Genomic DNA, 16,679 nt, shown 5'->3' on the forward strand with positions numbered 1-16,679 from the left:
ACATTGTACAGGATAATAGATTTTGTATCATATGCAACAGGGTCAGTCAAAACAAATGTCAGACATGAAAACAACGTAGAGCAACTTCCGTTATTCTGAGAGTGATTCTTGCTGTGCGTGTGAGATAAGTGTTGTTGATGAGTACTGAAGAAGAATGACACAGCAATACGGTACGCTAAAGACCAACTAACAGTGCAAATGCTACGCCAATTCTACATACTGAAAGAACTGTTGCCGCTTTGTGTGAGAAGATCAACTATGGTACTTAACAAAGACTGCTGCTTTTGTACCTTTCTGTTGTGTTTTTGTGACAATAAAAGTGAACCTCTTATACAAGAAAGGATTTGATTGAAATTCATTCAGGGTCTGAAATGAACTCCAAACCAATTTCATGTTTCATGACGTAATAAAGTAGCAGACAATCACAGTATAAAATATTTATTAGTTCAAACCCAAAATAGTGAAACAAAGAAAGGGTTATCCATTCAAATATTTGGAATATAATACAAAATAATGTTCTAAGCTTTGTTCTGCGCTGTTGTAATCCTACTAGTCCTAGGACAGACAGACAGACAGACAGACAGACAGACAGACAGACAGACAGACAGACAGACAGACAGACAGACAGGTCAATATGCCTTTACACCAGATACAGCAGTTATTGGGTTTGACAATCTGCAGCCATCTGAGTACCACAAACAGAACAAACTATTCATTATGAAAGACAAATGTAGAGTCTTGCCTAGCTTTCACTGATTGTTACTGCATGCACACTGTCCCAGTGCTGAACCTCCCATACACGGGTCCTAAAGCTCAAATGAAGATTGTGGAGAATGAGGGTGATTCTCATTTAAATCATTCCGTTGAACTATAAAGTCCATCCACGGCCAAGCCCTTACTCCACTAACATTATGTAGAAATAGGAAGTGTTTACTTCAGTAATAAAGCCTGCGGGGGTTATGGTATATGGCCAATATACCACGGCTAAGGGCTGTTCTTTGGCACGACGCAACGCAAAGTGCTAGAACACAGCCCTTAGCCCGTGGTATATTGGCCATATATCACAAATCCCCAAGGAGCCTTATTGCTATTAGAAACTGGTTAGCAACGTAATCAGAGCAGTACAAATAAATGTTTTGCCATACCCGTCGTATACGGTCTGATATACCACGCCTTTCAGCCAGCCAGCGTTCAGGGCTCGAATCACCCAGTTTATGATGAGGAATAGAGCGTATTTACTGTAGGTGTTTGTTGTGGATCAGAGGGGTATTAGGAGACAGCACCTCACAGTCTAATATTCCTAAAGCTCTACTTAGAGGATGGAGGTTTGCTGTGGGTAGAACCACAGGTAGAACCAATCACCTGCCATGCTGGGCTAAGCCTAGGGGAGCTATTTCAAGTTTGTGTGCGCTCTATGTCAATGAATTTAAATGAGGGTGATGCTTTGAATGGGGTGTGTGTGTGTGTGTGTGTGTGTGTGTGTGTGTAAGTAAGTGTGTGTGTAAGTAAGCATGTGTGTAGTGTTTCACAGGAAGATATCGGAGGAAACTTGGAGCTTCTGTCTGGGCTTCCACTTGGCGCTGACTCGGGACCCGTCTGTCCGTCTGTACGGCTGGTTCCTCAGGTCTAGCAGGGATAGTGATGGATAACAACAGCACTGTGAGACCACAACACCGAACAAGTCTGGTCTAAACAGGCTTTTGTAGTGACACCGCCACGCAAACAAAGACAGACAGACAACTGCATCAAGAGACAGAGAGATCCACAAACAGAGAAACATAGTGCTACACTCTCGTGGTGTGCATAGGAGACAGAGGCATCTCCAGAGACAGAGAGAAAGCGAAAGACAGACCTATACAATTCTGAGGGGACTATGTAGGGCTGTCATCACTGAAGCCAGAGTCGCAGAAGAGGCGAGAGGTGTGCTTGCCAGAGCGAGCCGTGAAGGGCACAGCCTTTAGAGCTGAAAACCCCAGAGAGAGAGAGACAGAGAGAGATAAAGGGAGAAGAGGGTGACGGTAAAGACATAACCATGGGGGAGGAGAGATATGCACAGGGGAATGAGTGGGAATGACATGAAAAAAGGATTGAAGGGAGAAGATGAATGTGGATGTGACAGATGCAACAGGATAATGTAGGTGGTGGTGGATATTGCATGACGACATTTAGTTATGATGTATTTGTGGAAATGGAAAAAGGCTACAGAAAAGCAAGCGTTATCAGGAACCATCACTCCCGTTGTGTTAGCTAATCCAAGTTTATCATTTTAAAAGGCTAATTGATCATTAGAAAACCCTTTTGCAATTGTTAGCACAGTTGAAAACTGTTGGCCTTCTAGGCAGAGTTGCAAAGAAAAAGCCATATCTCTGTCCAGTGTCTGTGTTCTTTTGCCCATCTAATTCTTTTCTTTTTATTGGCCAGTCTGAGATATGGCTTTTCTTTGCAACTCAAGGCCAGCATCCCGGAGTCGCCTCTTCACTGTTGACGTTGAGACTGGTGTTTGCGGGTACTTTTTAATGAAGCTGCCAGTTGAGGACTTGTAAAGGCGTCTGTTTCTCAAACTAGACACTCCAATGTCCTCTTGCTCAGTTGTGCATCGTGGCCTCCCACTACTCTTTCTATTCTGGTTAGAGCCAGTTTGTGCTGTTCTGTGAAGGGAGTAGTACACAGTGTTGTACGAGATCTTCAGTTTCTTGGCAATTTCTAGCATGGAATAGCCTTCATTTCTCAGAACAAGAATAGACTGACGAGTTTCTGTAACGGGCTTCCTCCTTCTCTTCATCCGAAGAGGAGTAGCAAGGATTGGACCAACGTGCAGCGGGGTGTGAATTCATAATGATTTAATAAACAAAACAGAAAACACGACGAACACGAAACACTTGAAAATCTACAAAATAACAAACGCAGTCAACAGACCTGGACACGAACTTACATATAACGTGAAGAACGCAATAACAGGAAAACTGACTACATAAAAGAACGAACGTACAAACAAACCGAGACAGTCCCGTGTGGCGCGACAAACACAGACACAGGAGAAAATCACCCACAAACAAACAGTGAGAACAACCTACCTTAATATGACTCTCAATCAGAGGAAACGTCAAACACCTGCCTCTAATTGAGAGCCATACCAGGCAACCCAAAACCAACATAGAAACAGAAAACATAGACTGCCCACCCAAAACTCACGCCCTGACCAATAAACACATACCAAACAACAGAAAACAGGTCAGGAACGTGACAGTTACAGAAGAAAGTTCTTTGATTCTGGCCATTTTGAGCCTGTAATCGAACCCCCAAATGCTGATGCTCCAGATACTTAACGTGTCGAAAGAAGGCCAGTTTTATTGCTTCGCTAATCAGAACAACAGTTTTCAGTTTCAGTTTTTTTGTGCTAACATAATTGCAAAAGGGTTTTCTAATGATCAATTAGCCTTTTAAAATTATAAACTTGGATTAGCTAACACAACGTGCCATTGGAACACAGGAGTGATGGTTGCTGACAATGCACCTCTATACGCCTATGTAGATATTCCATAAACAAATCTGCCGTTTCCAGCTACAATACTAATTTACAACATTAACAATGTCTACACTGTATTTCTGATCAATTTGATGTTATTTTAATGGACATTTTTTTAAAACTTTTCTTTCAAAAACAAGGACATTTCCAAGTGAGCCCAAAATTTGGAACGGTAGTGTATATATATATATATATATATATATATACACACACACACACACAATGAGTGTACTGGAGACCTCGACCCATTAACCCTGACCCCACCAGGCCCACCTGTGATGATGTCCTCGATGGCTCCATCCTTGCCCTCCCGAACCAGGGGGGTCACCTGCCGCCTCTTCAGCTCCGCTATCAGATCCATCTGGGGCATCATGGGTACCTGCTATGGGAGGGTGGGGGGGTCGAAAGGCAAAAAAAGTTGGGGTCTAAATTATACACGTGTTGAAGGTAAGTGGAGTGAGTCAACTCTCTCTGTGTCTTATCGTTCCTACGTGGTTGGTAATGTGTCACGGACTACCTTCTGGGATATTTCAGGCTTAGGCGAGGTTGACAGTGGCCCAGTTTTCCATTCGCTGGACAGCACATCCTGCTTTTTCCTCTGCTCATTCTCCTGCTCTGCTAGCTGCCCGGGGGGGGGGGGGGGTTATAAAGACATTTGTAATCATTTATGTATGGAACACTGTCACATTAATGCAACAGTTACGGTTTGATGTGTGGCAAAGAGCTCAGCTCGTCTATGTTGATACATGAACGTACTTACGTTTTAATAGTCGGCTGTGTAAGTACTGTATGAACGATTGAATGAATTGAATCAACGAACAACGTAATCAGTCAATGTGGTGACTAACCTTATAGGCCTTGATGAACCTAACAAAGACGGGGAAGAACATGGAGGGAGGTGTGGTTTTAGGGTTCTCTCCAAAGTACTCCACCGCTGATTCATACACATCCTAAAATGAGAGACGAAAAGATCATACCTCCATTACACTGTACTTCATTGCTTTCTGTAGCAGTACTGTTTTACAAATATTATTAGCCTCTCCTAAATTAATTTAGTATAGTGCAATAAAACTGTTACTAGGTTAGCCACTGTGATTATTATTATTTGACCCTGCTGGTCATCTATGAACGTTTGAACATCTTGGCCATGTACTGTTATAATCTCCATCCAGCACAGTCAGAAAAGGACTGGCCACCCCTCAGAGCCTGGTTCCTCTCTAGGTTTCTTCCTAGGTTCCTGCCTCTCTCAAGAGTTTTTCCTAGCCACCGGGCTTCTACATCTGCATTGCTTGCTGTTTGAGGTTTTAGGCTGGGTTTCTGTATAGCATTTTGTGACATCGGCTGATATAAAAAGGGCTTTATAAATACATTTGATTGATATATTAGGCTGTACATTTTGCCACACTGATTGTCAATTTTTTAGATATATTTATAGTTAGTAGGGAGATTTGACCTGGGCTGTCTTGCCATCTCCTACTACAGAGTCCAGCAGGTCATTGTTGCTGGTGAGGAACTCCTGCAACACAGAGTTGTCTTCATGTATGGCAAACTCCTTCCGGGTCACCTGCATGCCCCTCTGCAGGGCACGCAGGTCCTGTAGAATGCTGTCCAGGGACACCAGAGCAGCCTTGTCCAAGAAGTACAGCTCGCCGTGGAAGGCTTGGAGCTCGGGGTATTTCTCCTGGATGATGTTCACTATGAAGTGAAGCAGAGTCTGTCTCCGGTCTGTGGACTTGGTGTCTAACAGCTAGATTGAATAGAAAGAAAGCAAGTTGCACACGCTACTCAGTATATGCTCCAGACTATTTCATGGGTAAACCTAATAACCAAGAAGGTACCATGTTGCCAAAACTTTGAAGGTCAAATGCAGCTGTTTTTATATAAATATCAAATCATTTCTGGGTAACAGTTAAATACCTTACTATGCTTGTCTTCAATTAAAATGGTCAAAAAGAAACAAAAATAGCTTCTTAGCAAAGAGCAATTTCTCAAGCAAGAATTTAGTTAGGACTGCCTGGGAGTGGTCTGGGGGGGGGGGGCCTGAAAACTAGCTGCTATTGGCAGAGAGTGACATCACCAGGCAGGCCAAAACTCCATCCCACCAAAACAGGCTGAAATTTCAGGTGCTCTTTTCAAACAGCTCTTAAACTTAAAGGGTATTATAATCATTTTCACAACTTCACAGTATTATTCCAACCTCATAGTGTGGAAATATAAGACACAGGAAAATCACGTTTTTGAGCCATATTTAGTGGGAACCAATGGAGGGGCAGCAGGTAGCCTAGCGGTTAGGGCGTTGGACTAGTAACCGAAAGGTTGCAAGATCGAATCCCTGAGCTGACAAAGGTAAAAATCTGTCGTTCTGCCCCTGAACAAGGCCCCTGAACAACCCACTGTTCCTAGGCCGTCATTGAAAATAAGAATTTGTTCTGAACTGACTTGCCTAGTTAAATAAAGGTTACATTTTTTTTTTTTATAAATAAAAAAGGATACAAATTCAAAAGGTTAGCCTGATCCCAGATCTGTATTCGCTTTAGGACAGTGGTAGTCAGAGGGGTTGGCGATAGCACATACAGTCCTGAGATCAGATAATCAAGGGATACAGCACCCCATCAAAATGAGAAATACAGCGTGATCAAGAGCAAATGTCTCCAATCCTGATGATCAAGTTGTTACTCGTCTCCAATTAAATCCATGTTGACGTTAATTGATGGTTTGGGTAACTCTGCCTGTCATTGATTATCATCAGCAATCATTGTGAGTCGAGACATCCTCCACAGCTCCAATGTAGTGTTCTATTCATTCAGTCACTGTGGCTAATTCAGAGTAGGCCTGTCACAATCGGTTATCTCTGGATCTCTGAGTCCCATTTGAGCATATTACCGTATATAATCAATTAGACGCTGTGCTAAAATGACATTCTGCTAACCCAAGTGAATTTTCCGGACTAGGGTTGGAGTACAAAACCGATGTGTCTCATCGTAAGAAAAGGAACACAAAATGAGCCTCGAACATTTGGTTGATAAATATAGTATGCTTTATGTTTGAAGTCTTTTCTCACCAAGTCGAGACTCTGCAGGCGGAACCCGTAGGCTGCGCCTCTCTTACTGCTGTTCATGTAGTTTCCAAAGGCTAGGATGATCTTAGGAACAGAAGAGGCGCACCAAAGTTAGACACCGATGTCGTGTCATCATACAAAACGAAACAACATAGCCGCACACCATCCATGCAGCGTATCAAAAGAGCAGTCCCCTAACAGTACCTCAAGGATCTTCTTCAGCTTGCTAGAGGACTTGATTGACATTGAGGCAGCGATGATTGCATTGAGTTGCTGTTGGAGAGATGGGAACATATTACGGTGGATTTCTGGTATTTTGGGGAAGCTTTGCGCATCTGACTAGATGATAAAACATTGAAACAATCTTGAATTAACATTGTTTACAGTATTTCTACTGACCGGCTGGATGAGATGGATGCTCTCTGGGAAGTTGCCCATGAAGGTGAGCGTACTGATGCGCTGGGGCAGGCGGGGTATCTTGCCAAAGCGTACCATAAAGCGGTCCTCCTCGGGGAGCTCGTCCAGGGGCCTCCCGTCTCGCTCGTAGTTCTGGATGAGCTTGACTTCGTACTCTGAGGGGATGAAACGCTCCAGTAGCTCCAGGAAGTCCAGGCTCAGCGCTTCCTGGTTATACCTGTGGAGAGAGCAAGGGTTATGTACAACTACTACTTAATACTACGTGTACAACTACTACGCTGTTCATACACTTCGATTATTGTAAACTGACAATAGAAGTGAGTTATGAGTGCACACATTTCACATTGGTTATAAGTTTATCAGTTACTATCACATGCTTAGTAAAACCATAGCTAACTATACATTCCTCTCTCTGGCTGTGCATAGTCACACTACAAAAAGGTATACATTTAACATTTCGGTCATCCAACCGCTCTTATCCAGAGCGACTTAGAGTCAATGCATTCAACTATATATAGTAGTTCTACTTCTAGTCTTACGCACAATTTACATGTGGTATAATTTTCTTATAACAACTTGATAACAGACACGTACGTCTCTATGGAAGTACAGATGTCTGAGGCGGCCATGCCTCCCTTGCGCAGGGTGATGGCCAGGTTCTTGGCTCTGTTGGGCTCCAGTAGGGACACTTTGCTGGGGGTCTTCTGGGCCACCTTTGCTCTCAGGGTCCCCACGTCAGCCGGGTCAGTCTGGGCCTTGGTCTTAAACTGCTCCTCAAAGGCATCCATGTTTAGCTCCTAGGACATGGAGTGGAGAGGTGGATGACTAATGCAGGAGCTGTTGGTAATGTCCAAACTGTGCGATTTACAGTTGAACAAGTCGTTGATTCAGCAGGAAATGTTGTCAAATGACGGGAGACAGATCAGATAGAGGGAGAAATACAAAGGATTTCAGGATGACAGAAGAAAGAGAAACGAGAGAGCGGCTGAGACAGAGAAAGAGGGATGGAAAGACTGGAAGGAGAAGAAGGAGAAGAAAGAGAATCAGCGGTCACATACAGACGAGGACAGGTTGAGATGGACAAGAACACAGATTTGTAAGCAGATAGCTAGTAGACTACTGTGGTCTCACCCCCAACACGAGCTCATCATCCAGCTCATTGAAGACGGTTCCAGACACCTGGTTGGGTTTAAGGGCCTGCCAGTTGAGTGAAGGCATACGGTACTTAGTCTGAATGGGCTTCTTGTTTCTGTTACCTGTCCAGAAGAGGAACACATAATTTTTTTCATTGTGTAAAACCATTTCTAAACGGCCAGTCCTCGTTTAGTGGGACACAATTAACTGAAAGTTTTGTCATTAGAAACACGACTGACAGAAGTATCTTGACCTATCGCGTGTTAGCTTACCAGTGTGTCCATCAGGCATACCCCCAAATGGTGGGGGCATTCCACCGCCCGGAGGTGGTGGGGGCATACCGCCCCCTGAAGGAGGTGGGGGCGGAGGAGGTGGTGCAGTCGAGCATGTAGGGGGAGGAGGAGGGGCTTGTGCTGTGGCCTCTGTTGTACCAGGTAATTGTGGAGGAGGGGGAGGGACTACTGACGTGGGAGGGCACTCGACAGTCGTGATTTGTTCTGTGGATGCAGGGAAAATGAAACAATGTCATTTTTTTTGGGATGAACTTGATTCCATAAACCAAACTAAATTAATATTTAAAGAGTTTATTTCCAAAGCACAATATCTACCAATTTTTCACATTTGTGTTTTTCCATCAGAAATGATTGCTGATGGGTACCTTCATTTGTGTGTAAATATGACTGTTTTCAGATGTTTTATTCATAGATTTGAGAACGCTATATATTCATTGTTTAGCTGGAATGGAATGTTCGTATCCTGTATATTTGACTGTGAAATGTGGTTGTCTAACCTATCCATCTTATAGGCAGAGTGCAGTCAAAAACATGATTTCCAGTGTGTTTTATATACAAAATAATGGAAACACTTGAGTAAATGAGAGATACAAAGTATATTGAAAGTAGGTGCTTCCACCCAGGTGCGGTTCATGATTTAATTAAGCAATTGACATCCCATCATACTTAGGGTCATGTATAAAAATACTGGGCAGGACATTATTTTGGCTACCATGGCTCTGCCCCCGTAGGACAACAATGCCCCCATACACAGGGCACGAGTGGTCACTGAATGGTTTGATAAGCATGAAAACGATGTAAACCATATGCCATGGCCGTCTCAGTCTGTCGTGCTCTAGATGGCACAGTATAATTCAATTGACAATGGAGACTGAAGTACTATAACTTTTACCTTTATATCTGAAGCACGGTAAGAACTAACTCTGTGCATGCAGGCACACATCAAACTGCAAGACAGCTCATTTACATATCCCCTTGACCGTCAACCTCAAGAGTGATACGGATTGGCTGTTAAACACAAGAGAGTTATGGACTATCATTAAAAGGTGTATAACTCCATATATTACATCCCCCCCTCTTAGTTAGAGCTTACATAACCTTTTAACAATACTTTTTAAAAAACAAGAATATAATACTTAATACCTTTTAATACTGCTGTCGAGTCAATGGTAGATGGTGGTCTAGTTCCACTTACAATGCCAGGTTTTACATCTGACTCACTCAAGCACATAGTCCTGTAGCCTCACTGGTAGTTTAGTACACCTGGCTGCTCTGGTGCACTGACTGGTGTGAGTCTCTATGACCGAGGCTTCTGGTGCTCTGTCATTTGTTATGAGTTATGGCCTATCATTATTTTTTTTAACTTTTATTTAACTATGTAAGTTAGTTAAGAACAAATTGTTATTTACAATGACTGTCTACCAAAATGCAAAAGGCCTCCTGCGGGGACAGGGGCTGGGATTAAAAATAAAGAAATATAGGACAAAACACACATCACTGCAAGAGAGACACCACAACACTACATAAAGAGAGACCTAAGACAACAACATAGCATGGCAGCAACACATGACAACACAGCATGGTAGCAACGCAACATGACAACAACGTGGTAGCAACAACATGGCAGCAGCACAACATGGTAGCAGCACAAAACATGTAACAAACATTATTGGGCACAGACAACAGCACAAAGGCAAGAAGGTAAAGACAACAATACGTCATGCAAAGCAGCCACAACTGTCAGTAAGAATGTCCATGATTGAGTCTTTGAATGAAGAGATGTTTTTTGCAGCTCATTCCAGTCGCTAGCTGCAGCGAACTGAAAAGAGGAGCGACTCAGGGATGTGTGTGCTTTGGGGACCTTTAACAGAATGTGACCGGCAGAACGGGTGTTGTATGCGGAGGATAAGGGCTGCAGTAGGTATCTCAGATAGGGGGGAGTGAGGCCTAACAGGGTTTTTATAAATAGGCATCAACCTGTGGGTCTTGAGACGGATATACAGAGATGACCAGTTTACAGAGGAGTAATGCAGTAGTAGCTCTAGCTCTAAACCCTCAGAGGTAGTAATCACACCGGTTGGGAGAGGGGTATTCTTCTTACCGAACCACATTACCTTTGTTTTGGAGGTGTTCAGAACAAGGTTAAGGGCAGAGAAAGCTGGTTGGACACTAAGAAAGCTTTGTTGTAGAGCGTTTAACACAAAATCCAGGGAGGGGCCAGCTGAGTATAAGACAGTATCATCTACATATACATGGATGAAAGAGCTTCCTACTGCCTGAGCTATGTTGTTGATGTAAATTGAAAAGAGCGTGGGGCCTAGGATCGAGCGTTGGGGTACTCCCTTGTGACAGGCACACTGCACTTCATACACTGCACTCTTTGAGAGAGGTAGTTAGCAAACCAGGCCAAAGACCCTTCAGAGACACCAATACTCCTTAGCCGACCCACAAGAATGGTATGGTCTACCGTATCAAAAGCTTTGGCCAAGTCAATAAAAATAGCAGCACAACATTGCTTTGAATCAAGGGCAATTGTGACATCATTTAGGACCTTTAAGGTCGCAGTGACACATCCATAACCTGAGCAGAAACCAGATTGCATACAATAGACATCAAGAAAGCCAGTCAGTTGATTATTGACAAGTTTTTCCAATACTTTTGATAAACAAGGCAAAATCGAAATAGGCCTATAACAGTTAGGATCAGCTTGATCTCCCCCTTTAAATAAAGGACGCACCGTGGCTGCCTTCCAAGCAATGGGAAGCTCCCCAGAGAGAAGACACAGATAAAAATGGTCAGAGATTGGCGGGACGCACCGTGGCTGCCTTCCAAGCAATGGGAAGCTCCCCAGAGAGAAGACACAGATAAAAATGGTCAGAGATTGGCGGGACGCACCGTGGCTGCCTTCCAAGCAATGGGAAGCTCCCCAGAGAGAAGACACAGGTTAAAAAGGTCAGAGATCGGCTTGGCGATGATAGGGGCTGCAACTTTAAAGCAGAAAGGATCTCAACCATCTGACCCAGATGTTTTTCTGGGGGTAAAGTGTAAGGAGCTCCTTTAGCACCTCAGACTCAGTGACTGTCTATAGGGAGAAACTTATTAGAAGGGGCAGGGGGAAAAGAGGGAGGAGCATCGGGGCTAGTCTCATTAGAAGGCGTGGGAGATGAGGAAATGTTGGACGGGCAATGAGGCATGGCTGAGTCGAATAGGAATCCTGACTTAATGAAGTGGCGATTAAAGAGCTTAGACATGTGCTCCTAGTCATTAACAGCCACATCATCAACATTAAGGGACATGGGCAGCTGTGAGGAGAAGGGCTTATTCTCCAGGTCTTTAATCATTTCCCAGAACTTCTTGGAGTTAGACCCACTTAGAGAGAACTGCTCCTTAAAATAACTAACTTTGGCTGAGTTCCGGATAGCCTGAGTGCAGTTATTTCTCATTTGCTTGAATGAGAGCCAGTCAGCCTGAGTATGCGTGTGCTGAGCTTTTCTCCAAATTGAATTCGAGGTGGAGCAACTCATCATTAAAGGTGTATAGCGCCATATATTACACAGTCACCAGATCTCAACCAAATAGAACACTTATGGGTATTCTGGACCAACGCCTGAGACAGCGTTTTCCACCACCATCAACAAAAGACCAAATGACTAAATTTCTCATGGAAGAATGGTGTCACATCCCTCCAATAGAGTTCCAGACACTTGTAGAATGTATGCCAAGGTGCATTGAAGCTGTTCTGGCCAACACCATATTAAGAAACTTTATATTGATGTTTCCTTTATTTTGTCAGTTACCTGTATATTCCATACTATGAGGTCGGAATAATACTGTGAAATTGTGAAAATTATAATAATGCCCTTTTAGAGTAAGAGTTGTTTGAAAAGACCACTGAAATTACAGCCTGTTTTGGTGGGATGGAGTTTAGGCCTACCTGGTGACATAAATTACAATGCCTTCAGAAAGCATTCACACCCCTTTACTTTTCCCACATTTTGTTATGTTACAGCCTGAATTTAAAATGTATTAAATTCAGATATTTTGGGGTCACTGGCCTACACACAACACCCTTTAAAACCTCTCTGGGGCAGGTGGGACGCAATCGTCAGGGAAAATGCGCCATATTCAAATAAAATGATATAAAAATCAAACTTTCATTAAATCACACATGTAAGATACCAAATTAAAGCTACACTCGTTGTGAATCCAGCCAACATGTCAGATTTCAAAAAGGCTTTTCGGCGAAAGCATAAGATGCTATTATCTGATGATAGCACAACAGTAAACAAAGAGAGTAGCATATTCCAACACTGCAGGCACGACACAAAACGCAGAAATACAATATAAATCATGCCTTACCTTTGACGAAATTATTTTGTTGGCACTCCAATATGTCCCATAAACATCACAAGTGGTCCTTTTGTTCGATTAATTCCGTCGATATATATCCAAAATGTCAATTTATTTGGACCGTTTCATCCAGAAAAACACAGCTTCCAACTTTCGCAACGTCACTACAAAATATATCAAAAGTTACATGTAAACTTTACCAAAACATTTCAAACTACTTTTGTAGTACAACGTTAGGTATTTGTAAACGTTAATAATCGATCAATTTGAAGACGGGATGATCTGTGTTCGATACAAAAAGAAAACAAACTGACGCAACTTTTTTCGTAACGTGCCTCTCTCAAACAATTTACTTCATTTGACCCTCATTTACAATAGCCCTACTTCTTCATTACACAAAGGAGTAACCTCAACCGATTTCCAAGGACTGGTGATATCCAGTGGAAGCGGTAGGAACTGCAAGCAAGTCCCTTGAAAAAACTCAAAAAAACTCATTGAAAAGACAGTGACATCAAAAAAATTACAATTCTGAATGGTTTGTCCTCGGGGTTTTGCCTGCTACATAAGTTCTGTTATTCTCACAGACATGATTCAAACAGTTTTAGAAACTTCAGAGTGTTATCTATCCAAATCTACTAATAATATGCATATCTTATATTATGGGGATGAGTAGCAGGCAGTTGAATTTTGGCATGCTATTTATCCAAAAGTGAAAATGCTGCCCCCTGCCCTGAAGAAGTTTTAATGTAGAAGTGGAATTTTGTTTTCAGACATTTCTACAAATTAATAAAAAATGAAAAGCTGAAATGTCTTGTGCCAATAAGTATTCAACCCCTTTGGTACAGTACAATTCAAAAAGCAGCCATTGAATATCCCTTTGAGCATGGTGAAGTTATTTATTACACTTTGGATGGTGTATCAATACGCACAGTCATCACAAAGATACAGGCATCCTTCCTAACTCAGTTGCCAGAGAGGAAGGAAATCTCTCAGGGATTTCACCATGAGGACAATGGTGTGTGACTTTAAAACAGTTACAGTGTTTAAAACTTCTTTGGGGTAGGGGGCAGTATTTTCACGTCCGGATGAAAAGCATGCCCAGAGTAAACGGCCTGCTACAAAGCCATAAAAGCTAGAATATGCATATTATTAGTAGATGTGGATAGAAAACACTCTGAATTTTCTAAAACTGTTTGAATGATGTCTGTGAGTATAACAGAACTCATCAGGCAGGCAAAAACCTGAGAAAAAATCCAACCAGGAAGTGAGAAATCTGAGGTTGGTCGATTTTCAACTCAGCTCCTATTGAAGATACAGTGGGATATTGGTAATGTTGCACTTCCTAAGGCTTCCACTAGATGTCAACAGTGGTTAGAACCTTGTCTGATGCCTCTACTGTTTAGTGGGGCCGAAGCAGAGAGGAATGAGTCAGGTCTGCCATGAGGTGACCATGCTCTGACCATGCGCGTTCACATGAGAGCGAGCTCTGTTCCATTGCAATTCTGAAGACACAGGAATACTCCGGTTGGAACATTATTGAAGAATTATGTTAAAAACATCCTAAAGATTGATTCAATACTTCGTTTGTCATGTTTTTACGGACTGTAATATAACTTTTTAAACTTTTCGTTCGTACTTTCCGCTGGACCTGCCGTCGTGAGTTTGGAAAGTGTACTGAACGCTAGAACAACAAGGAGGAATTTGGACATAAATGATGGACATTATCGAACAAAACAAACATTTATTGTGGAACTGGGATTCCTGGGAGTGCATTCTGATGAAGATCATCAAAGGTAAGTTAATGTTTATAATGTTACTTCTGACTTCTGTTGACTGCATAATATGGCGGCTATATTTGTGTCTTGATTGGGCTCTGAGCACCGACTCAGATTATTGCATGGTTTGCTTTTTTCGTAAAGCTTTTTTGAAATCTGACACAGCGGTTGCATTAAGGAGAAGTGCATCTAAAATTCCATGCATAACAGTTGTATCTTTTAGCAATGTTTATTATGAGTATTCCTGTAAATTGATGTGGCTCTCTGGGGGCCTCCCGGGTGGTGCAGTGGTCTAGGGCTGTGCCACCAGAGACTTTGGGTTCGAGCCCAGGCTCTGTCGCAGCCGGCTGCGACCGGGAGGTCCATGGGGCGACGCACAATTGGTCTAGCGTCGTCCGGGTTAGGGAGGGTTTGGCCGGTAGGGATATCCTTGTCTCATCATGCACTAGCGACTCCTGTGGCGGGCCGGGCGCAGTGCACGCTAACCAGGTCGCCAGGTGCACGGTGTTTCCTCCGACACATTGGTGCGGCTGGCTTCCGGGTTGGATGCGCGCTGTGTTAAGAAGCAGTGTGGCTTGGTTGGGTTGTGTTTCGGAGGACGCATGGCTTTCGACCTTCGTCTCTCCTGAGCCCGTACGGGAGTTGTAGCGATGAGACAAGATAGTAACTACTAACAATTGGATACTACGAAATTGGGGGGGAAAGGGGGTCAAATTTAAAATTAAATTAAAATTAAAATAAATAAATATTGATGTGGCTCTGCAAAATCAAAGGATGTTTTGTGACTTCTGAACGTAAGGCGCCAATGTAAACTCTGAATTTTGGATAAAAATATGAACTTTACTGAACAAAACATACATGTATTGTGTAACATGAAGTCCTATGAGTGTCATCTGATGAAGATCATCAAAGGTTAGTGATTCATTTTATCTATATTTCTGCTTTTTGTGAATCCTCTCTTTGGCTGGAAAAATGGCTGTGTTATTCTGTGAATAGGCACTCACCTAAATTAATCGTTTGGTTTGCTTTCGTCGTAAAGCCTTTTTGAAATCGGACACTGTGGCTGGATTTACAACAAGTGTATCTTTAAAACTGTGTAAAATACATGTATGTTTGAGGAATTTTAATTATGGGATTTCTGTTGTTTTGAATTTTGCGCACTGCAGTTTCACTGGCTGTTGAAGAGGTGGGACTCTATTGTCTCACGTACCCAAGAGAGGTTAATGGCTGTGATAGTGGAAAACTGAGGATGGATCAACAACATTGTAGTGACTCCACAATACTAACCTAATTGGCAGAGTGAAATGAAGGAAGGCGGCACAGAATACAAATATTCCAAAACATGCATCCTGTTTGCAACAAGGCACTAAAGTAGTACTGCAAAAAATGTGGCTAAGAAACTAACTTGTTGTCCTGACTACAAAGTGTTACAGTATGTTTGGGGAAAATCCAAGACAACACATTACCGAGTACCACTCTCCATATTTTCAAGCATAGTGGTGGCTACATTATGTTATGGGTATGTTTGTAATTGTTAAGGACTGGGGAGTTTTTCAGGATAAAAAAAAAAGAAATGGAATGGAGCTAAGCACAGGCAAAATCCTAGAGGAAAACCTGGTTCAATCTGCTTTCCACCAGACACTGGGAAATTAATTCACCTTTCAGAAGGAAAATAACAAAACACAAGGCCATAGCTACACTGAAGTTGCTTACCAAGAAGACAGTGAATGTTCCTGAGTGGTTGTGTGTGAATACTCAGGTGTGTGAATACTTATGTAAATGAGATATTTATGTATTTCAGTTTCAATAAATGTGCAAACATTTTCACTTCGTCATTATGGGGTTTTGTGTGTAGATTTTAAAAAATATATATTTTCCAAACCTCAATAATAGCTAGTTTTCTGTTTTGCCCTCCCCACTCTACTCCCAGACAGTCCTAGCAAATTATTGCTTGAGAAATTGCTATTTTCCTTTATTTTTTGACCATTTTAATTTAAAACAATCACAGTAATGTACTTAATTGTTACCAAGAAATGATTTGATATTGAGATAAAAACGGCTGCATTGGACCTTTAAATCGCCTTAGATCAGATATTCTGCTGAATGACTAAAATGTAAAATGTACA

General features: G+C 42.3%; 1 protein-coding gene across 1 annotated transcript in view; it reads right to left on the minus strand.

Annotated features, from left to right (window-relative positions):
* Positions 1-1,871: 1,871 nt before the first annotated feature.
* Positions 1,872-16,679, minus strand: part of LOC120029693 (formin-like protein 1) — a 36,162-nt gene continuing 21,354 nt past the window's right edge. The window contains exons 14-24 of the mRNA XM_038974962.1: positions 8,408-8,557; positions 8,133-8,257; positions 7,596-7,798; positions 6,984-7,218; positions 6,789-6,857; positions 6,588-6,668; positions 4,980-5,273; positions 4,375-4,476; positions 4,044-4,148; positions 3,800-3,908; positions 1,872-1,963 (exon numbers count right to left, since the gene is read on the minus strand). Of these exons, the coding sequence (XP_038830890.1) occupies positions 1,872-1,963; positions 3,800-3,908; positions 4,044-4,148; positions 4,375-4,476; positions 4,980-5,273; positions 6,588-6,668; positions 6,789-6,857; positions 6,984-7,218; positions 7,596-7,798; positions 8,133-8,257; positions 8,408-8,557 (1,565 nt within the window). The remainder of the gene's footprint in view (positions 1,964-3,799; positions 3,909-4,043; positions 4,149-4,374; positions 4,477-4,979; positions 5,274-6,587; positions 6,669-6,788; positions 6,858-6,983; positions 7,219-7,595; positions 7,799-8,132; positions 8,258-8,407; positions 8,558-16,679) is intronic.

This window comes from Salvelinus namaycush, chromosome 35 (assembly GCF_016432855.1).
Source record: "Salvelinus namaycush isolate Seneca chromosome 35, SaNama_1.0, whole genome shotgun sequence".
Classification (NCBI taxonomy): Eukaryota; Metazoa; Chordata; class Actinopteri; order Salmoniformes; family Salmonidae; genus Salvelinus; species Salvelinus namaycush.